Source organism: Sciurus vulgaris (assembly GCF_902686455.1).
Source record: "Sciurus vulgaris genome assembly, chromosome: 10".
In the NCBI taxonomy this organism is placed as follows: domain Eukaryota; kingdom Metazoa; phylum Chordata; class Mammalia; order Rodentia; family Sciuridae; genus Sciurus; species Sciurus vulgaris.
The window spans coordinates 113,741,934-113,765,041 of record NC_136470.1 but is presented as its reverse complement, the minus strand read 5'-3'; the positions used below and the strand labels follow the sequence as shown (position 1 = coordinate 113,765,041).

The window sequence follows — 23,108 nt, the reverse complement described above, 5'->3', positions numbered from 1 at the left end:
AGAGGTGCAGGGCACTCGGGGATGACTAGAAACGAGTGGGTTACCCGTCCCATTCCTAAGTCTACTGTTCTTCGGGTAGTCCATGAGTACTGCCGGTGCCCTGTAGCTCCCATGACCCACGATTTCTTGTGGGAGATGGGTCCAGACGGTTCGAGCAGGACCGAGTGTTGAGCCCCAGTATCCACTAAGAACTCAACTGGCTTCCCCTCCACTTCTAGTGTTACCCTAGGCTCGGGGAGGGGTTCCGAGCCCCGTCCCCGCTAATCTTCTTCTTCTAGGGCTAATACTTTCTTGGAGGGCCCGGTCATCTTCTTAGGACACTCTCTAGCCCAGTGACCTCTCTCCTTGCAGTAGGCACACTGATCCTTGTCTAATGGAGTGCGGTTGCCCAGGTTACCTGACCCTTTTTTAGCCCTGCCTTGTGTTTGTTCCTGGCCTCTCTCACCTACTACTGCGGCCAAAATCCGTGTTAGGTTCTTCTCCTGCTTACGATCCCTTTGGTTTTTTCTTTCCTCTCTCTCCTTTTCCTTCCTTTGCTCCTTCTCTTCCTCAGTTTCCCTCTTATGATACACTTTCTCTGCCTCCTTAACTAAATCCTGTAGGGTATAATCTTGTAACCCTTCTATTCTCTGCAACTTTCTCTTAATATCTATTGCTGACTGCCCTATAAAAGCCATGGCCACAGAAGCCCTTTGCCCCTCAGAGGTAGGGTCAAATGGGGTGTAGCGCCTGAAAGCTTCCATTAGGCGCTCGAGAAATACTGACGGGGGTTCCGTGGCCCCCTGGATAACCTCTCTTACCTTAGCCAAATTAGTGGGGTGTCTCGCTGCCCCACGGAGGCCAGCCACTAGAGTCTGGCGATAGACTGTCAGTCGCTCCCTACCTTCTGCCGTGTTGAAATCCCAGTCAGGCCTGGAGAGGGGGAAGGCAGTCTCAATGATGTTGGGGAGCTGGGTGGGTCGTCCATCTGCTCCTGGTACATTCTTCCTTGCCTCCAATAAAATCCTCTCCCTCTCCTCAGTAGTGAAAAGGGTCTGCAGTAGCTGCTGGCAATCATCCCATGTGGGCTGATGAGAGAACATTAAAGACTCCACCAGCCCGGTTAAGCGCTGGGGGTCCTCTGAAAAGGGAGGATGGTTAGTTTTCCAGTTATACAAATCTGCGGAGGAAAAAGGCCAATACTGGAGGGGCTGAAGAGGAGCCGGTCCACCATCCGTTGCCACCGGCGGGGGCCCATAAGCCCTTAAGGGAAGGGCAACGGTAGTGTCGGGAACTACTCCGCGGCGGCTCCTGGTGCCCCGTGCAGGTCCTGTGGCGTCCTGAGTGGGCCCCGGCAGAGACTCGTTAAGGGGAGCAGAGGGGGCGACTGCAGGGGCCAGCGGTTCTTCTGGCTCTTCCTGACCCCCTACAGGAACCGAGGCGGGAGGGTATGGGGGAGGTGAGTCAAGGAGAAGGTGGTCAGCCTGGATTTCGGGATAGATCTTCTTGGGGGGTTCTAAGTGACTGGATTTTCCCCCAGAACTGGGAGATTGGGCGGCTAGGATCTGTGCGGCTAGCCGGGGCTTGGGTTTTGCCACCCAAGGTCGAATCCAGGGAGGTGGATTTTGCACCAGATCCTGCCAGACCACGATATAAGGCTGCTGATTCGGATGGTCTCCAGGTTCCTTCTGAAAAACAATCTCTTTAACAGCAAGAATGACAGATAGATTAAAGGTCCCTTCTGCTGGCCATCCTACATTAAAAGCAGGCCATTCTGAGGAGCAGAAGGTTCGCCATGGGCCTTTCTTGATCTCAACTGATAGGTCGCGACCTCTTCCCCTAACTTCAGCCCAATGGTCTAATGTCAGACTAAGAGGGGTTGTCACAGTCTGTCCCATCGTCAGTTCGTCCGTCGTTAGAAACACAAACAACAAAAATAACAACAACAAAAATGCTACAAACACGAGGACCCACCTACTCCACCTTGTCCGCCACAAACATACAACAGAACCAGAACCAGACGGGTGCCAATCTCTGATCCACCAGTTGAACCCGATCAGCACCCTTACCGACGGAGACTACCAGGCGTCCCTGGCTCTCCTTCCACCCTTAGGGCGTCCCCCAGGGCTGCAACTTGTGGCCCCCTAGGCACGTCTACTGGCCACTGTCCGGCCACCCTCACGGGTCACCGAACGGCTGCCACCGAAACCGAAAGCGTGCTCGCAGAACCAGACCAACTAACAAAACAAAACACAAGACAACGACAGACAACTTCGGGGTACCCCTTCTTACCTCCAAGGTCGACTCCGCGGATGAGGGGGGGCCGTCTTATCCCGGACGAGCCCCCAAATGTAAGGCCCCCAAAAAGGAAACCCCAACTCTGTCCCATGGATGGACGGCAACCCCAATCAACCGCAGGAGGCGTCACTTGATGCAAACCGCAAGAGGTGTTTATTCCAGCGCGCTGGGACCCAACTCCAGGAGTCGAGTCCCTAGCAGAAAATCTTGTAGGTTTATGAAGGCAGAGACCACACATTGGGAGGGGTCACACATGAAAGGGGGAAAAGGGGGACAAAGCTGCCAGGAAGTTTCAAAGGGGGTCTGGGTTTGCTGACAACATGTTTCACAATGTTTTACAACAGGCTGTAGATTCTGGTCAATAGTTTCTGGTAATCCTACTGTTTGAGCACTATCTGGCTATCAGGCTCAATTTACTCTTTTACTCTCTGTTTGGGAACAGAGAACAGCTTTAAGGGCTTTGTTCCCATTACTGGGAGGGAAACCTTAGGGAGTTGAGATAAAACAGACAGCTTAAAAAAATGTCCATTCTTTCAGTGTCATTAGAAACTCAACAAATATTCTGGAAAGGAGGAGGTCAAGCACAGAGAATAGGTGCCAAAAGGGAAGTATCTTTAAGAAATGCTACTTCTCACCTGAGATATCCGGACACTGAGGATAGTACCTTGAGGGACACACATCAGCCATCTTGATTCTCACTGAGAACAAATTTTAGAAGCAAGGGCAGCTTTAGCTCAAAAACCTACCAAGAATGATTCTAAGTGGAAGTTTAACAGTGGTCCCTTCACTTTCTGAATATAGCCCTAGTTGCTCTAAGGCTTATTTTTAAAAAGAACATGTTTTTTTCCCCTCTCTTTTCCCATCTCCCCTTCTCTAACAAGATTAGGGAGACTGTGTTATCTTTTCCTCTCTAGTTAATTGCCCTTGAACACACCCACTACAGGAAGGAGATGCCTGCTAAAGATCTGGAAAGTGAATATCTTCCAAAGTGAGTCATAACACATCATCAGGGTGCCCTGGGACCAGAGCATACCTGGAATGTAACCCTTGAAGAGTTCCTTTAAAACACCCCTGTCCCTCCTGATGGGCACAATCATAGCCTCTGGGACAGGAGTCCCTTGTGTTTCCCCTTTGCTAGCAAAACAATAAAACAGCATTTTCCTTTTTCTCAAAACCGTGTCCTCATTATTAAATTGACATTAATTGACACTGGGGACAAGGACTGCACTTTTGGCTACAGAAGCATGTGTGAGGTAAAGGGACTCCCATCAAGCCCCACAAAACTGATGTCCTGGGCCTGAGCAACTCCACATCATAAGGCAGTAGACACTGAAAAAGCCTTTTCACAAAGAGCTGCAGCAATTTTGTCATTTAAAGCCCACCCTCAATGTAGCACCTGGGTGCCAGTAATACAGAATACCAAGGGGGAAATGGAATTAAGAAATTTCAAAGACGATCTGGTATCTTTGTTTTAAATGTCACTATCTAGAGATGGGACTAGACACATATAGATATCTATTCAGATATAATGAACACAGGTCATAACCCCTTGGTGATTTCTCCCGAGTTTAGATTACACAAGTTGAGACTGAAAAACTGCACAGAACTGCTAGGAGTCTCAGTGAAACCGAATCAAGAGTTTCTCAGTTCACTCACCATCTTTTAGGTTTCACTAAATCTTTTAGAGTCTTTGATTACAGTGAGAACTTCTAGAGACAAAATTTTGCCTGAGATCAGCTACGAGCAGATGATTGGACTGTTTTCTAAATTTGTGGATGTGGGACAGTGCTGTGATAAACCTATATGTCCTATTAATTGTTTGGATTCGTTCTGCTGTTGCTGGTGAGGTTTATAAGAGATCTGGCAATGAAATTAAGTAGCATAGGTTGAAGTCAGGCATATTTGGTTCTTACACTAAACTAGTTATGAATTAATCACCAGCTAGACAGGTAGAAAAGGGACTTTCCTGAGGAATAACCTTGTACAAACAAGCTGCCAGCACTGCAGACCCTCCTTCCAATATCCAGGAGTGCAAAACGACTAACACTGTAGTTAAACGAGGAAATGTTTTTTAATTGATGGCAGTTTATTTCATTCTTCTAAATCTCAGTGATGCCCTGCGAGAAAACACTTTACACCCTTATACCAGTCACCAGTAGCCACAACTGGATCCCTCTCCGTTTCCAGTGCCACGACCATTCTCCCAAGATTCCTCTTCATACATCATACCACACACCAGGAGTAACAGCCCCCCCACGCCTTCTTGTCTCCAGGACTGCTTCAGTAGACCCTGCCGATTTTGGCCCTGGCCAGACGCGCAGCGGCACCTCGCGGCAGAGCTCAACACACACACCCTCATCCTGTTTTCCGGCTTGGCCCGCTGCATCACGGCTGCTAAGCAACTGTGCAATGACCCCAGGGAGGGCTGCCCGGTCGGATGCCTGAAGGACCCCGGGAGGGCCGCTCAGGCTAACTAGCGCAGTTGCCTGGCATTGTGGCGGGAGAATCAGGTGAACCGCAACACGGGATCCGAATAGCCCGAGAATCTGGGGTGGGCTTTGGTCCTGGCTACAGGGGCCGGGGGACCTAGAGAATGAGAGGTCTTGGGCGGTTCCACAGCTGAGGCCGGGAGTCTGGGGAGTGGGGGGCGTGGCCACAGGTGCCCGGGCGGAGTCGGAGTTGAGTGGCTGCACGTCCCTGCGGCTAGCGGGAGAACGAGGAGCTTGATGCTGCTGTCCCGGAAGCTGAGCGGTGGGCCCCTCACGTGTGCCTAGGCAACTTTTTTAAAATTTGTAATTTTCTAGGGGTGTGTGTGTGTGGGAGAGGAGGAGGGAGGGAGGGACTGGTAGGCGGGCAGGCAGGCCTAGGCAACTTTTAAAATTTAATTTTTCTAAAAGAGTGATCTTTAAGTCGAGTGCTTCTCTACTTAACATGTGTTTTAAACCAAAATCCAAGTAGCCATAACCTGACTAGCGTTGGGAGCCGCATCCTTTCTGCAGGTCCCATGCCCTCTCTGGAGACACCCTTCTCCTCCCCACCCCCAGCAGGCTGGCATAGCCGGATTCGGATCTCTCTGATTTACCCAGCAAATACTGTTGAGAACCAGCTATGTGCTAGGCACTCTGAGTAGGGGCACTGATTGGATGGTGAGGGAAACAGAGTCAGGGAAGATATAACTAAAGGACTTATGCAAGGAACTGTGAGAGGTTATAATGGGGGAAGTGAGCTAAGATCTAGTGAGCCAGGAGGAGGTAACCAAAGGAAGGACTCGTGAATCTGAAAATGCCACACACAGAGGCGTTTCTTTCAGGCTAGAAAGTCTTAAAACTGAAAGACTCATGTGATTGGAGCAAGGAAAGTTAAGGAGTGTGGGATTCCAGATAAGGCTAGAGAGTTATCCAGGAACCAAATCATGCAAAGCCTGGTGAGCCATGTTAAGGATTTAGGGGCTTATTGTAAGAGCAGGGTATACCCTAAAGGGTTAAGAAGGGGAATAATATGATTAACTTTGCATTTTTAGTTTACTATGGCTTCTGTGAGGAAAACATATTTAAAGAGTGGCAAGACTCGAAACTGGGAAATCAGTAAGGAAGTTGTCACAGAAGTCCAAGGAGGAATAGTGGTATCCTGGTATCCTGGACTGGGGTGGTAGCAGTTGGCTGGGAGAGGTTTGTATGGATTTTGAGATGTAGTGGGTGAGTAAAGTTATCAGAACTTGGTAATATGGAGGATGAGGGACTGGAACTTACCTTCTGGGGTACTCTGAGTAGAGTGGGTTGGCTGCTCTTATACTGGTTAATTTGGATTTGGCTTCATAGTTTGAACATCAAATATAACGCTGTAGAAAAAAAACATGAAGGGATTTTAGCATAGTTTTTATTTGGGCCAAACCGTAGTGCCACCTCTGATGTGATTGTCATGTCAAAAGAAATGAGAGTGTTGTACAGATTCTGTACCTGTGTATTCATGGAAACCTCTGTATTTGTTGGCAAATTAGAAATAATATTGAGATGAACATTTTGAGATCTCACCTTTGCTCATGCAGAGATGATCAATTTCTCACATGTAAATAGAATTTCACAGTTGGAAGAGACCTCTGATTCTTAGTCCTCAGATTATAAAATATTTTTGTTAATTGTCTTTTCTGCAATTATTTATTGAGCTCTTATACAATGTTAGGCTCTAGGAATACAAAGTTGAATAGAAATATGACTGTGTAGATTCAGATTGACAATAGAATTGATGGAGCATCTTTGTATTGGGCTGCTTTAGTTGCTTCAGATACAAAATGGTTACAACTAGTCCCTGACCTTGAAGTTGCATATCTATAAGCATGACCACTGAGGTCAACTGAGCATATTGACAGGTTTGATTTGGGTGGGGAAGATATTGACCTATCCATATTAGATAAGAGATGGTGGATTGCCAGTGTACATTTTGGTACTCTGGTGACATCCCAGTTCTTGTGAATCAATCTTCTAATTCTAGAATAGATGGGGCAGCACTATGGGATAGAGGTCTTTAAGAGTGGAATCAGTCATTTTACTCTTGTGGCTAGTCTGTTCAGGAATATAATTATAAATATTGTATAAAATACAGAAGAAAGTTTGGAAGGGAAGAGAGTATCAGCAAAGGCACTTAGTGTTTAGACAAATTTCTCTTGAATGGGTAATTCCCTCATGACCTTACAGTAGCACAAACTATACTATATACTCATAGAGTAACCTGAGTGTCCCCTCTACCTCTTCCATGAGTCCAAATAGGCAAGTAAATAAGTAATGTATACAGCCTTAGAAGGTAACTGTCAGGTGATTTTTTAGTATCAGGAATAAGGGGCATTGGTTGACTTGAGTAGGGAGGGGTGGGAGTACAGTACTAATGAGTCCCTAATCCAGTTCTCGTAATGGCAGGAATGAGATGACCTCAATCTTGCGAAACCCTCAGGCTCTTCAGCTTACTCTAGCCCTGATCAAGCCTGATGCAGTTGCTCACCCATTGATTCTGGAGGTAAGAATGAAAGTTAAACCCCTACTGTTATGCCCTGGGCATTGCTACCATGTCACATGCTTTAGGGCCACTTATGACTACCAAGACCTGTGTTAGGTGATACAGAGGCAAAGCTAGGAGTCATGAACTCTGATCCAAAGAAGACTGAAACTCTGTTGAAGAATTGGGGCAGATTTAAAATAAAAGAAAAAAAACCAATAAAATAATAATAATAAAAAAGACCTCAAGTTAGTATATACAGTTGTCTCCCACTATATAACATGTTACCACAACTTGACAGTTTAAACAACACTCATTTATTATCTCACAGTTTTATAGTTTAGAGGTCCTGTAGACTTGGCTGGGTAATCACTTAGAGTCTCACAAGGCCAAAGTCAAGGTATGGGTCCTTATCTGGAGTGTCTAGGGAAGAATCCACTTCCAGCCTTGCTAAGGTTGTTGGCACAGTTTATTTCCTGTGATTATAGTACTGAAGACTCGTTTGCTTGGTGGAACTGCTCTCAGTTTCTAGACCACTTCCATTCCTCATCACATGGCATGCTCTATCTTTAAGACAGCAACAGTGCACCTAATCCTTCTCATGCTGCAAATCCCTTTGGTTTCTTCAGCTCCTAGCCAGAGTAAACTGCTTTAAAAGGGTGCATGTAACTAATTAGGCTCAGCTGGATAATTTTCCTTTAGATTAAAGCAAAGTGCACTGATTAGTAACCTTAATTACATCTGCAAAATACCTTTTATTATGTAATGTGACAATCATATTTTCCAATTTACTGTCATGGAGATTGGAGTGGGCTGTCTGGCTGATAATAAATGTTTGCACATCATTAGTGGTATTTTGAAATGATAGAACTGAACACTGATAAGAGACTGTAGAATTAGGATGAGGGCAGAATGACAGAACCTTAATGAACTCTAGTATTTAGGAAGGGTTTTAACAAGGATTAGAGACAAGGGAGGGATCATGTTAGGATTCTACTACCCATATTTTGATTAAGTAATTGCCAGTGCTCAGTAAGCTTGTCGTGGTACAGAGGAAGACCAGAGCACTCTGGAATGGTGACCTAAAAGTAGTGAGTCTCAATTGGGTCTCAGAGGAAGGGTAGACTTTGGTTAGTGCCATAAGGACAGGTGTTCCATAGAAGAGAGAGGCTGTGGTGGGTTTGAGGACTGTAGGTGACCAGGGCTAGCATAGAGAATTAGAAATGGTAGTGGACAAGGAAAGTGCGGCCTTGAGCCCTGGGCTAAAGTGTTTGCCCTTCATTCCATGAATAATAGGAACTATCAAAAGCCTGATCAGAATATAACATATAAACTATAGAATTTTCAGTCTATCAAGTGTGATAGTTTGGAGAGAATGAAACACAATGCAGGACCATGTACAAGACTTTTATGGTGATAGGTGTGGTGGGTCCTCTGGGCTTCAACTCAAGGGGGTGAGGAATGGAGGGGTAGAAACAAAACTTTCTGTTCCCTTGCACTCAAGGGTAACATTCTGGCTATGTGATTGAAGGTCTTGATCTCACCCCACCTTCTTTCTTTTCTGACCCACTGTGTTAGCTGTCTGAGGTTGTAACAAAATACCTGAGGTAAAAACTTAAAAGGAGGAAAGATTTATTTGGGTTCATGGTTTCAGAGGTTTCAGTCCATGATACTTGGTTGGCTCTGTCACTTTGGACCTGTGATGAGGCAGAACATCATGGTGGGGAGTGTGTAGTGGAGCATAGCTACCCACATCATGGCAGCTGGGAAGTGAAAAAGAGAGAAGAAAGAGTTTGGGTCCTTAATGATATTAACTTCCCTTTAACCCACCTTCTAAAGTTTTACTGCCTCTCAATAGCACTATCCACTTGGGACAAAGCCTTCAACACATGAACTTTTGGGGAGGACATTTAAGGTCCCAACCTTAACACCTGCCAATGGGACAGACCCTTCAGTCCTTAGTTCTAAGGGGTTCTCATGGTTTCTTTTTGTTAGCCTGGGTCTCCTGATTGATTTTTATCTCTGGGGTGGTGTTTATCCAGGCTGTTCATCAGCAGATTCTGAGCAACAAGTTTCTTATTATACGAATGAGAGAACTACTATGGAGAAAGGAGGATTGCCAGAAGTTTTACAAAGAACATGAAGGTAGGACTGATAGTCATCTGAATAGAAGATTTCTCAATCCTAAGAGGCTTCTCAGATTTTCCCTGGAACATTTAATGTTCCATGTTCTCTCTGACCTACCAGTTGTGTAAACTTGCAGTCAATCTTTTTTTTTTTTTTTTAATTATTTTTAGTCATTTATTTTATTTATTTATTTTTATGTGGTGCTGAGGATCAAACCCAGTGCCTCATACATGCTAGGCAAGCACTCTACCACTGAGCTACAACCCCATCCCTGCAACCAATCTTGTAGTCTTGGTTTATACTGAAATATTTTATGATTATCAGTATTTTATTTTCCTAGGAGGGTTCTAACTCATAGTCTTAATCAGAAACTTAATTTTAATGTCCTGATAATAATATCAGTAGTTAACATTTAGTGTTTATTCTTTAATTATTTTAATGCTCATTATTTCACTTAATTCTCCCCAATAATGCTAAAAAGTAGGTATATTTATATCTCCAGTACACTGATTAGGAAACTGAGTGGGGAGGTTAATGACTTACCTGAAACTACAGAGGCTGTAAATAGTAGAGCCTAGATTCAGAAGCAGGAATGTCAGACTTTAAGGCCCTTTTTTTTTTTTTTTTTTTTTTTTTTCCCCCCTTCCCCCTCTAAAGCAGTGTTTATTATTTCAGGTAAGGAGGTAGAAATAGAAAAATTTATCTTGGGCACCTGTATCTTCATGAAGGTGTTCTCTCTTTGCAGGACGTTTTTTCTATCAGCGACTGGTGGAGTTCATGGCCAGGTACTTCTAATTTAGTCTTAGCATCTTTATCCACTAGGTATATCTTCTCTGCACAAAAATAGAATTGTTAACTTCATTAACTGTCTTTAAATTTGTAATCAGTGTCAAGTATGAGGACACAGAGCTTAGGGCTCTGACTAAGCCATCATTGACCTGTTAGGCACCTGTCTCATTGGTTACTGAACCAGTGACTGTAAGTGTATGGTTGAATGCTGTGTGGCAACTCTGCTGATCTGTTTGGCTCTTGTATACCAGCAGTGGCCCTCTATCAACTTCTATTTGAAGCAGCATTAGTTCTGAGCTAGAAAGGCAATGAAACTCTCAGGATGCAGTATGCCTTTACTTATGAACTGCTTATAGACTGGGTGACCAAATTCCTTACCTGTGTTCCTTTTGTTCATAGTGGGCCAATCCGAGCATACATCCTTGCCCACAAAGATGCCATCCAGCTCTGGAGGACACTGATGGGACCTACCAGAGTGTTTCGAGCACGCCACATAGCTCCAGATTCAATTCGTGGGAGTTTTGGCCTCACAGACACTCGCAACACTACCCATGGCTCAGGTGAGTCTACCTCCCTTGTTCAGAGCCACAAATAAGGAAGGATGGGTTGGGGTTTATGGTTGGGCTACATGGTAAGGTTGATATACATGTCCTTCCAATGAATCTCTTCCTATTTATATTTCTGGCCTTTTGTAGCTGTTTCAACTGATGTGGCTGAGTTTTCTTTACATGCCCCAGGACTGAGGTTGGGTAGACCTAGGTTTCTGAACCTGCTTATGACTGTCTGTTGCCTGCACCCTGCACTCCCTGTGGGAATACTTATCTATTTTACCTTCCCTTGTAGACTCTGTGGTTTCAGCCAGCAGGGAGATTGCAGCCTTCTTCCCTGACTTCAGTGAACAGCGCTGGTATGAGGAGGAGGAGCCCCAGTTGCGCTGTGGCCCTGTGCGCTACAGTCCAGAGGGAGGCATCCACTGTGCAGCTGGAACAGGAGGCCTAGGACCAGCCTGATGAGGGCCTATGAGTCTGTGAAGACTGTCAGCAATGCCCAGACTTTTCTCTTAGACCTCTGGTTCAGAACATTCTCATGGGACCAGGGAAGCCTGGGCTCATGGTGCTATTTCTGCTTGACATCACTGCTTGCTAGAGGGCCTAGCTCATCACTGCAGAGCCTCCAAAATCTAGCTATCTACCTCTTCTCTAGAATGTTCATGGCTTGTTAAAGAAAAAAAAAAAAAAGATTATTATTTTTTTGACTGATACGTATTCATCCTTCCTCAAGGAGGAGCTTACTCAGTTGACTTCCCTGGAAAATGCAGTGACTATATAAACAAAAATTTGGCTTGTCTTCCTTAATAAAAGCCAGTGTTCTAACTGAATTCTCAAGAGTGGGAGTACTACTCTGGGAGCTCTCTCTATCCTTAATTTGAGTAATTAGACCGTCCCTGAAGCTAGGTTTCAGGTCTGTGCTAAGTGAAGAGGCTGACACACACATACACATGGTGGGCAGCTTATGAAGCACAAAAGACACCCAGCAATAGAGCTGAATGTGGATTCAAATCCATGCTGTAACCCTAGCACAGGGCTGTGTTCTGGAGGAAGAGACACCTTATATTTGAACCAAGGTATATCTGTCAGTGGAGGCATGCTTTTATGATACACATTTTTTCTGATTTGCACAAAGGCAAGTTACCTGTTGCTGCATTACAAATCACCTCAAATTTTAATGTCTTAAAACAGTGATTTTCTCTTTGTGGGTTGGCTGCATGGTTTTATTGGTCTCATCTGGATTCAGTTGTGGCTGCATTGAGTCCAGGTGAAACCAATAGAACCACACAAGGTCTAACACCATCTTTCATCCTGAGCTTCACAGCACAGTTGTTTCAGGGTTCTATGAGGGCAGGCCCTCATTTAGGTTTATGAAGCTTTTGTTCCTTGTCATGTTTGCTGATGTCTTATTGTCCAAAGCAAGTCACATGGCTAAGCCCAGAGTTTGTGTGGTAGAGGGATACATAGAAATATGGATACTGAGAATTGCATCACTGTCATTACTATGACAGCCTATCACATTGGGAGTTTTGAGGAACCCCAAAAGAATGTTAGGGAAGGTTGTGTGGAACCTGGTCAGCTAAAGGTGTAGTGGGCTGAAACATTTATACTGTTGTACTTTTTGGTTTAGAGTCAAGGGTCTAGGTTAGTTAGAGACTTTCTCATCCGAATCTCATAATGTATTTACATTATACCCATCTTTTCCTATCTTCCTGTTAATGGTGTAAGAAGGTCTTCTTATCAAGTCTGCCCTTCTATGTATGCTTGGAATTGCCTCTCCTTGCTCTTTTGGTCATCAGTTTCTGCTGCATCTTTTACCCTTTATTAAGTCCTTTGAATTCAAACATGTTTTAGTGTCTCCCATCTTTGAAAATATTTCTAATGTAATTTTCCATTTTAGCCACCTTTTGTGTCTTCATCTCTGTACAGCCAAACCCATATCAGTTGTTTACACTTGTAGGCTCCTCCCCATTTTCTCAGCAACCAACACCAGTGTAGCTTGCACCCCCTCCCACTCCAAGGAAGCTGCTCTTGCCAGTGTCAAAGGTTTAGCACAGAGGTCCAAGGTCCACATCAAAGGTTCAGTTGCTGGGTCCACTTTTCAGGTCTTAAATTATTCCCAAGTCCACATTAAATCCACGTCTGAAGTCCAGGTTTATCTAGCATCAAATCACATTCTAATTCTTGAGAGCTAGTTCCACAGTAATGTATAATCATTCTGAATTAAAGGATAATGATCCAGAACTAAGATTCAACTCACACCTGATGTTCCTATCTGAGCTCCAAATCCAGGACTAAAGATTAGATCCAAGAAATATACCCATGTCTGAAGTCCAGGCACTGCTGAAAGTCAAGGAATAGGTACAATGTCAGACCTAGTATTGTGGACCAATCTTGTCAACATCCAGGTACAAGCTCCAAATCCAAATTTGAAGTTTGTGTACATAGTCCAGGTCAATGTCCCAAAGATACCACTTCATATTGTTTATAGGTTGAATTGTGTCCTGCCCTTCAATTTATATGTCGAAGTCCTAGCCTCAGGTGCCTCAGAATGTGATCTTATTTGGAAACCACGTCATTGCAGATATATAATGAGTCATACTGCAGTAGGGTGTGCCCCTAATCCAATATGACTGGTGTTCTTTTCAATAGGGGAAATGTGGACATGGATACATTTATAGGAAGAATGCTACATAAGTGTGAAAACAGATCAGGGCAAGTAATCAGAAAACCACCAGAAGCTAAGAGAGTGGTATGGAATACATTCCTCGCTCACAATCCCTCAGAAGGAACCAACACCTTGATCTTGGATTTCTCCCCACTAGCTCTGTGAGTGCTATAGTCTGGATCTGGAATGTCCTGTCAAGGCCTATGTGTTAAAGGTTTGGTCTCCAGCTTGGTACTATTGGGAGGTGGCGAAAAGTTTGAGGTGAGGTTGACTGGGAGGTCTTCATGTCTTTGGAGTGTACCCTTGAAGGGGAGAGTGGGATTCTGACTTCTTCCTTTCTCTCCCTTTTGCTCACTGGCCATGAGGTGAGTGGATTTGCTTTGGTCATGCCTTTTTGTCATGATGTGCTGCTTTGCCACAAGTCCAAAGAAACAGGGCCAACCAATCAAGGGTTGAAACTTCTAAAGTTATGAGCCAAAAATCAACTTTTTATACATTGACTATCCCAGGGTTTCCCCTACCCTGCTCCCATGTTCCAGTAAAACTTTATTTATAAAATCAGGCAACCACTGAATTTGACCCTGTGGACTGTAATTTGCTGGCCATTATTAATATCAATCCTTTGACTTTGGACATTGCAAAATCTTCACATCTTCATCCAACTGTTTTCTTTGCCTAAAGAGTTCTTATTTAACAAAATCCTATGTGTTTATGTTGTAAAACTCATCCATTTTTCCAGGTATTTGTTATAGTAATGGAAAGCTGGTTAACACAGTGAGACATTATGAGTCCCCCCCCCTCCCGCCCCCAGTCATACAGGGGACTAAACTCGGGGACACTCTACCACTGAATTATATTCCCAGTCCTTTTTACTTTTTATTTTGAGGCAGGATCTTGCTAAGTTGCTCAGATTAGTTTTTAACTTGCAGTCTCCTGCCTTAGCCTCCCAAGTAGTGGAGGCTCTAGGCAGATAACACCATGTCCAGTCAAGACTAATTTTTTGTTGTTAAATTACCCTGTCTGTGGTACTTTGTCATAGAATCCCTAGCAAACTAATATAACCTCCAAAATCTAGATCGAAGTGCTGTAACTATGGTCCAAATGTAAACTCAGGTCCAAGATACTCCTGTATATAGTCAAAGACTTGAGTTCTAAGATTGGAGTTCAATATTCAAATATATGTCCAAGGCCCAGGTTAAATTTAAGGACCAAATGAAAGGTTCGCTTACATCTACTTTTAGTTTCTAGTTGAAGGTTATTTCTAAGGAACTGGGCAAATTCAGGTTCAAATTACATGTGCAGACATGAGGTCCTTGATTTGTGACCAAGGTCACTTCTAGTTGAACAAGTGAAGTCTGGAGTCTAGACCTAAAGTACAGTGTGAAAGTGTAGTTCCAAGATGAGGTCCTGGTCCATGTAAAAATCCAGGTTAAATCCAGTACCAGTTCTGAGGCTAGGCTCACAATCTTAATAATTGCCATTCTGACTAGAGTGAGATGGAATCTCAGTGTAATTTTAATGTGCTTTTCTCTAATTGCTAGAGATGTTGAACATGTTTTCATATTTTTTTTTACCATTTGTATTTCTTCTATGAAGTGCCTGTTCAGTTACTTTGCTCATTTATTGACTGGGTTATTTGTTTTTCAGTGTTGTTTTTTTTTTTAATTTTTAAATTTTATTTGTTCTAATTAGTTGTACATGACAGTAGAATGCATTTATACGTTTTGATAGATCATACAGAGTGTAATTTCTCATTTTTCCTGATTATACATACTGCAGTATGACATCAGTCATGCAGTCATACATGTACATGAGGTAATAGTGTCTGTTTCACTCTACTCTCATTCCTTCCCCCATAACCCTTCCACTCCCTTAACTCCCCTCTACCTAATATAAAGTAACTCTATTCTTCCCTATCTACCCTCCCACATTGTGAAATCGTGTTAAGTTTTTTGAGTTCTTTGTCTCTCTTGGAGATTGATGATCAATCTGAGGTGCAGGTGGCAAAGATTTTTCTCCCATTCTGTAGGCACTCTGTTCACATTCTTGATTGTTTCCTTTACTGTGGAGAAGCTTTTTAGTTGGATTCCATCCCTTTTATTGATTCTTTATTTTACTTTAGGAGTCTGATTGAGGAAGTTGATTCCTGAGCCGACGTGATGGAGAGTTGGGCCTATTTTTTCTTCTAGTAGGCACAGGGTCTCTGGTCTAAAGCCTAGGTCCTTGACCCACTTTGAGTTGTGTTTTGTACAGGGCAAGAGATAGGGGTTTAATTTCATTTTGCTACATATGGATTTCCAGTTTTCCCAGCGCTGTTTGTTGAAGAGGATATATTTTTCTCCAATATATTTTTATGGTGCGTTTGTCTAGTATGAGATAACTGTATTTATGTGGGTATGTCTCTGTGTCTTCTATTCCATTGGTCTTCATGTCTGTTTTTGTGTCAATACCATGCTGTTTTGTTAATATGGCTCTGTTGTATAATTTTAAAATCTGACAACCACAAGATTCTTGAGTAAAATTAGAAATGTGTACATATCAGTGACTTTGTAATAAAAATAGTTCATATACACAGAGGTAAAATCAATACAGTTTTCAGTTCAACAGATGTTGAATCCAGCCCATCTCAAAGATACTCAATAGTTCAGAGATATGCCACAGAATAAATTTAAGATTAGCCAGTAAGCAAGAGATATACTACTGGTGTTTAAGGCAAAATTTAAACATGTTAAAATTATCCAATCAGGAGTTAGATGACTGTGCAAACTTTACCTCACCAGGAATATACTGAGATGTGCAAACAAATGTAAAATTCCACTAGTGGTTTTACTGGACACTGAACTTTTTTTTTTTTCTTGCAGAATTTTCTGATAACAACCATAAGCTGTAAGTACAGGTACAATGCACAGTCAGTGATCTTTTTATTTATTGTTAGAATATAAAACAATTGAGAGAGCATAGGTTTCATTTCATTTTTATAAGAAAGACTGCATTTAACTGAGAAGAATATGGCATCACATACAAACATACTTCAGGGGAGGAATTCATTTAAGAATATGGTGTCATTCTGAATGCTAAAGGAAAAGTGATCCTTGCTTACTGTTAAAATGTGTAGTGTTAAAAGTACTTTAAGGAAAAACTTACTAATTCTTCACTACATAAGTTTTTGTGGATTTAGTTTTTGAATCCACATATCCATTATAAAAAACCGTTTTATAGCACTGCAACAAGACAACAAACACTTAAATGCACTTCCCATCAAGAGTATGTAAACTTTCAAACTACAGAAATCAATAAACATAATAATAAACATAATAAATGTATACATCAATAGACTTAAAAACAAGAATCATATGATAATCTCAGTAGATGCAGAAAAAGCATTTGACAAAATATAGCACCTCTTCATGTTCAAAATACTAGAAAAACTAGGGATAGTAGGAACATACCTCAATGTTGTAAAAGCTATCTATGATAAGCCCAAGGCCAACATTATTCTACATGGAGAAAAATTGAAAACATTCCTTCTAAAAACTGGAACAAGACAGGGATGCCCTCTTTAATCACTTCTATTCAATATCATCCTTGAAACTCTAGTCAGAGCAATAAGACTGAAGATATTAAAGGGATACGAATAGGAAAAGAACTCAAACTATCACTGTTTGCCAATGACATGATTCCGTATTTAGAAGAGTCAAAATATTCGACCAGAAAATCTCTAGAACTCATATATGAATTCAGCAAAGTAGCAGGATATAATATCAATACCCATAAATGCATATCTATACATAAGTGATGAATCTGCTACAAGTGAAATTAGAAAAACTACCCCATTCACAATAGCCTAAAAAACGAAACAAAACAAAACAAAACAAAAAAAACCTAAAACACCTTGGGATTCAATCTAACAAAAGAGGTAAAAGATCTCTACAATGAAAATGACAGAACATTAATGAAAGAAATTGAAAAAGACCTTAGAAGATGGAAAGATCTCCCATGCTCTTGGATAGGTAGAATTAATATTGTCAAAATGGGCATACTACCAAAAGTGCTGTATAGATTCAATGCAATTTCTATTAAAATCCCAATGACATTCTTCATAGAAATAGAGAAAGCAATCATGAAATTCATTTGGAAAAATAAGAGACCAAGATTAGCCAAGGCAATCCTTAGGAAGAAGAGTGAAGCAGGAGGCATCACACTGCCAGAGCTTAAACTATATGACAAAATAATGGTAATGAAAATGGCAGGGTATTGGCACCAAAATAGACATGTATACCAATAGTACAAAATAGAAGACACAGAGAAACCCACATAAACATGGTTATCTCACACTAGACAAAGGTGCCAAAAATATACATTGGAGAAAAGATAGCCTATTCAACAAATGGTACTGAGAAAATTGGAAATCCATAGGTAACAAAATGAAATTAGACCTCTCTCACTCTGCATAAAAATCAACTCAAAGTGGATCAAAGACTTAATGCCTGAGAATGGAGACCCTGTGCCTACTAGGAGAAAAAGTAGGCTGAAATCTTCATCATGGACATGACTTCCTTAATAAAACGCCTACCTAAAGTGTAAGAAGTAAAATTAAGAATCAATGAATGGAATGGATTCAACCTAAAAAGCTGCTTCTAAGCAAAGGAGAAAATAATGTGAAGAGAGAGCCTACAGAATGGGAGAAAATCTTTACCACCTGCACCTCAGAGCACAAATCTCCAGGATATATAAAGAACTCAAGAAACTTAACACCAAAAAAACAAATAGCCCAATCAATAAATGGGCTAAGGAACTGAACAGACACTTCACAGAAGAAGAAATACAATTGATTGACAAACATATGAGAACAATGTTCATCATCTTTTGCAATTAGAGAAATGCAAATCAAAACTAAGATTTCATCTCACTGCAATCAGAATGGCAATTATCAAGAATACAAGAAACAATAAATGATGAGGATGAAGGAAAAAAGGCACACTTAGACATTGCTGGTGGGACTGCAGATTGTTGCAGCCATATGGAAAGCATTATGGAGATTCCTAAGAAAATTTGGAATGGAAAAAACATTTGACCTAGCTATCCCACTTCTTGGTTTATACTCAAAAGACTTAAAATCAACATGCTACAGTGATGCAGCCACATCAATTTTTATAGCAGCTCAATTAACAAAAGCTAAACTATGGAACCAAACTAGATGCCCTTCAACAGATGAATGGATAAAGAAAATGTGATATATATACATAATGTAATACTCAGCCTTAAAGAAGAATGAAAGGATGGTATTTGTGGGTAAATGGATGGAACTAGAGAATAACATGCTAAGTGAAATCAGTCAATTCCCCAAAACCAAAGTCTGAATGTTTTTTCTGATGAGCGGATGCTGATCCATAGTGAGGGTTGGGTAGGGAAGAATGAAGGAACTTTTGATTATGCAAAGCGGAGTGAGGGGAGCGGTGGGGATTATTTGTTTTTTTGGTGTTAAGTTTCTTGAGTTCTTTATATATAGAATGAGACAGACATTATTACCCTATATACATGTATAAAAGAATAAAAAATTTAAAAAAAGTATGTAAACTTTAATTTTTCCTCTTCAAGCCTTCATAAAATTAGAAGTTATTTCAGCAGCCAATCTGGTCAGAACCTCCGAAGGCAAAAATTGAGTGTCTCACAGTGTAAAGGACCATCTGTAGCACTACATACCCATCTGGTAGTAAAGTGTCCTCTTCAATGGTTTCTAGTAAGACCTAGAATTTAAGGTTAACATGAAAAAGTGCCACTTGTTTTGGATTAGTGATGGACTCTGACAAGAGAAAATAAAGTTATTCTATATATTGTTATACTTATGAGCAGCTGCAATCCTGAGTATTTATGGTAATATCTAAACATACAAAAATAATATGTACATTTTCCTTCCCTTTCTTGTAAACAGTTGTCAGTGCACTCTTTTATCCTTTTATCATTGAAACATACAAGTCACACATACAAGTATAAATACATGAAAGAAAATAACACACTCATTCAAAAGCAAGCAACAAAAAATAGCTTCAGTATTTCAATGATAAATAATGGATGCTTGTGGCATCTTATATTCCTAGAAACAGCCAGTCATTCATCCTAATGTTCTGAGCTACAATTGTAGAAATACTGAGTTTTGCATCTTCATGCCTTTACAGTATTTGTAACATTATCATATGTGGAGCTAAAGACTTGTTTACTATAATCTCTTCAGAATGAAGAATAAAGCAGCACTTACAAATATTGAGGCTGTGGCAGCAGCAGCAGGTGTTATCACTGCTAGATCAGGAGGAATTTTTCCATTCTAACCATTTTTAAGTTAAAAAATAAAAGAAAAATTGACCTAAATGAATAATTACGTGCTCATTCCTTGTGTACTTAACTGCAAATCCAGCATGTCAAATGTGTTTTTGTAGTCCAGCTGTTTGTATTACAGTACTTGTGATTGGCATTTGGACCATTGGTTTTCACAGGCTTCTTGTCCAGTTTCATGAGGGTGCCAAGATGTCTATAGCCCAACTGAACTTTTGTAACTTTTGCTCATTTTGGAGTGATGGTTGCGAGAAGTATCATTGATATGCAGCTTCTTCCTTGAGGAACTGGAATTAGAGGTAATGCCATCAAAGTTCAACAATACTCTTCAAAACAGCAGGTGGTATTCCATCAGCACAGTGTTTACTGCCACTGCTGCTGCTGCCACTATGTGGGTGGGAATGCTTGTGACTACTGGTGTGGTGGCGGTTTGCAGGATGCTCCTGGAGCTTTTCCTTATTTATGGTCTGTACTGTATATAGGCTTAAATGCTTGCTCTTCCCACTGCTTTCATCAAAAGAGCTGTGTCTTTCTGAGGATGAAACTTTTATCTTCATTTTCAGTTCCTCCTTAGTGTGGTGCCTTCATCAGTGGGTGCTATTAGAATCCATAATTTCAGTGATCCACTCTTTTCCTTTTCCTTTCCTCTGCATTTTTCAGATTTTTCCATATTCGTGATGGGAATTTTCAATTTAATAGGAGAAATTACAGAACTGCTGCTGGCTGCCTGTGACTGCAGGTGGTTGTGTTGCTGTTCTACCCAGGCAGCTATACAATGAATGATCCCCTTACATCAAGATCTAGAGTTTCTAGCTTGTGTTTTTCTGTATATTTATCTAAAAAAATTTTTCAGAGCAATTACTCCAGGAGTAGGAGAAATAGGCTCATAGTGTTTACTGGTCCCTGTTTTATGAGTATATTCTTGCTTAACAGAAGAATGATCAGAAAATTTGTCAGTTCTATCTTGTAATCCTGAATATGGTGATATAGAAGGTCCCTGCTGGAAGTTGATATTGTACTGGTTACCAGACAAAGATATCTCCTATTTCTGTGATTATATTGGTTCTGTCCTTGCTGATTCTTGGTGTGATGACAAACTGTATGAGGTACTGGGCATTCCTGTTGCTAGCACTGACAAATTATCAGATGTATGGCTATCCTGAACAGATTTATTTCCTGAATTTAGAGGTACCAATGCAGGGAATGCTGATGTAGATGGTTTCTGAAAACTTGGGTTTGTAGGCACAATGTGATACTATCTACTAATATGGAATTCTGGACTAAAGATGAGCCAAGAAGTGGTGTCTCTGAAAATTGTCCATCTACTTTTGGTTTCTTAGCCATCTGATTAGCCCTCCAGTCAGATCCTCTTCAACCTACTAGGTGTTTCTCCAATATTTGTAGAAACTCATTTGTTAGCTCATCTAGTAATTCTAAAGTAACTGTAGGATCCACATATTCCTACCAATGCTTTCCGTCAATTGACAAAGGAATCTCCCAACTAGACCATTTACCAAATGAGTGCATACACATGCTCTCACTGTTGGTTTGTACTGAAGACAGAAGGTTGTAAGATGTAGTCTGTTGGTAGCCACGAAATATAATGTCTGTGCCAAATCCTTGCTTGCTCTTACTAAGGTACATTTCACCACATCTGTGTTCAATGGTGATCTCAAAACCTAGTGTTTGTAATATTATGGTTTCAAGTAAAACCAGTTTTTGAGTCTGCTGAAGCATCACATTTTGTATGCAGCAGTGACACAAGAGGATGAAGACAAGCATGTACTACTTTGAGAACGTGTTCAAGTTTTCAAGCCTGTTCTTCCACTTTGCAGCCCAAAATAATGTAGTAAGTGATATTCTATTTCTACTGAATTTGGTAAAAGAAGAATGAATATAAAATTTGTGCATATAAATAATTATAGTGTTTATTGTAAGCTGAGAGACATTGAGACACTCACTGTTCCATGTCCTGGATGAGGTTGGCTGCCTGGTGGTGGTACGAGAGTTCTTTATCAGCCTCCATTCTGCATTGGTGGCTTGACATGTTCTCCAGCTCTTCCTGAGTAAAGAATGAGCAAGAAGACGCTCCAAGGCCCCATGCCAAGACATTTCCTCCTTCACCCTGCTTCCTCACTCAAGTGGTTTACTTTGCCACATACTTCCTGCCATGCCATCTGGTACCCCCACCAGTCTGGAACCTCTAAACTGAGCCTCATGACCTTAAATCTCTAAAATGGTGAACCCAAACAAACATTTTCTCTTTATAAGTTAATTATCTTAGATATTTTGTTATAGTGATGGAAATCTGACTAATATGCTCTTTTTTTTTTTTTTTTTTTTTTTTTTTTTTTTTGGTATTGGGCATTAAATCCAGGACCTCACACACATTAGGAACACAGAGTGACATCCATAGTCTCTCTTAATTTTTTTAATTTAAAAACAGGACATTGCTAAGTTGGCCTTGCCTCAGTTCCCAAGTAGCTGGAATTGCAGGAGTGCATCAAAACACTTCACATTCATCATTTCATAAGGAAACCTCTTCTGCAAGAATGGTATTAATCCATTCGTGAGGGTAGTGCCCCATTGACCTAACACCTCCCATTAGTCCCCACCTCCCAACTCTAGTGCTTTGGGGATCACCTTTTCAACGCATGAACTTTGGGGGACAATTCCAAACCATAGCAATTGGGTTGGTTGGTCATCTGGTTAGCAGTTGAAGATATGTAACTAATGGGTCTGGGAATTGTGGGCAAGATGGGAGTTTCAAGGAGTTTTTTCTTCAGTTTTGCTTGTCCCAACAGAGATAGTAACTATGTTTCTTTTATATAATCTCAATCTGTGACATTCATAATTTATACATGGCTCCGATCCCCAGCTATTTCTTATCCTTGGGTGTTCCAGGTAGAGTTTCCCTAAAGGGTTCCAGTGTAATGAGCCCTAACCCAGGATTTTTAAATGATCATTTACATGAAAAATTGCAAGAAAACAGAGAGCTTGCATTTGAGGAAATAAGGGCTACAAAAATGTTTCCTTAAATTTGATTTTGACTCAAGGAGAAATATCAGTTTTACCAAAATTCAGTGGACATTTTGAAGGACTGGAATATGAATTTATCTATAGGCTCTAGTTTTTTGTCAAAGGAAAGGGACAGGGTATACAGGTAAGTAAGAAGACAACTGAGTTCTTATACATTCCCAGAGAATATAAATTTGAAAGGGAAGCCTCCCAAGTGATCAGGTAAGGGATCTCCCTTTGGTTTAGTGATCCCATGAATCACAGACTACTTGTTTCTCTTATAACTCTTGTCACTGCATTTCAGTTGCCTCAAAAGCAGAACATGACACTTGTGTGCAACTGTTTTATTTTGGGAAGTGATCCCA

The 23,108-nt window shown here is 41.3% G+C and overlaps 1 protein-coding gene and 1 pseudogene across 4 annotated transcripts; one reads left to right on the top strand and one right to left on the bottom strand.

Moving 5' to 3' along the window:
* The first annotated feature begins 4,793 nt into the window (after positions 1-4,793).
* Positions 4,794-11,557, top strand: NME6 (NME/NM23 nucleoside diphosphate kinase 6). Of its 3 annotated transcripts, none has more exons than XM_079155241.1 (6): positions 4,794-5,041; positions 7,188-7,284; positions 9,306-9,408; positions 10,136-10,175; positions 10,579-10,739; positions 11,023-11,557. In XM_079155241.1, the coding sequence occupies exons 1-6, from the start codon at positions 5,004-5,006 to the stop codon at positions 11,187-11,189; spliced, it is 606 nt and encodes a 201-aa protein (XP_079011367.1). In that variant the 5' UTR covers positions 4,794-5,003; the 3' UTR covers positions 11,190-11,557. The 3 variants fall into 3 exon arrangements, with proteins under 3 accessions (XP_079011367.1, XP_079011368.1, XP_079011369.1); XM_079155242.1 differs by lacking the exon at positions 4,794-5,041 and adding an exon at positions 5,803-5,972; XM_079155243.1 differs by lacking the exon at positions 4,794-5,041 and adding an exon at positions 5,923-5,945.
* Positions 11,558-19,316: 7,759 nt separating this feature from the next.
* Positions 19,317-21,850, bottom strand: LOC306670675 (cyclin-T2-like; annotated as a pseudogene). The gene has a single exon. The product of its transcript is annotated as a cyclin-T2-like (transcript).
* Positions 21,851-23,108: the final 1,258 nt, after the last annotated feature.

What these genes read in the sequence shown, in the direction of transcription:
- NME6 (XM_079155241.1), top strand. Translation starts at nt 5,004, where the DNA reads ATGCTGCTGTCCCGGAAGCTGAGCGGTGGGCCCCTCAC. An exon ending in CTCACCCATTGATTCTGGAG is followed by an intron (nt 7,285 to 9,305) that starts GTAAGAATGAAA and finishes GTGTTTATCCAG; the next exon opens with GCTGTTCATCAGCAGATTCT. An exon ending in CTGGTGGAGTTCATGGCCAG is followed by an intron (nt 10,176 to 10,578) that starts GTACTTCTAATT and finishes TTTTGTTCATAG; the next exon opens with TGGGCCAATCCGAGCATACA.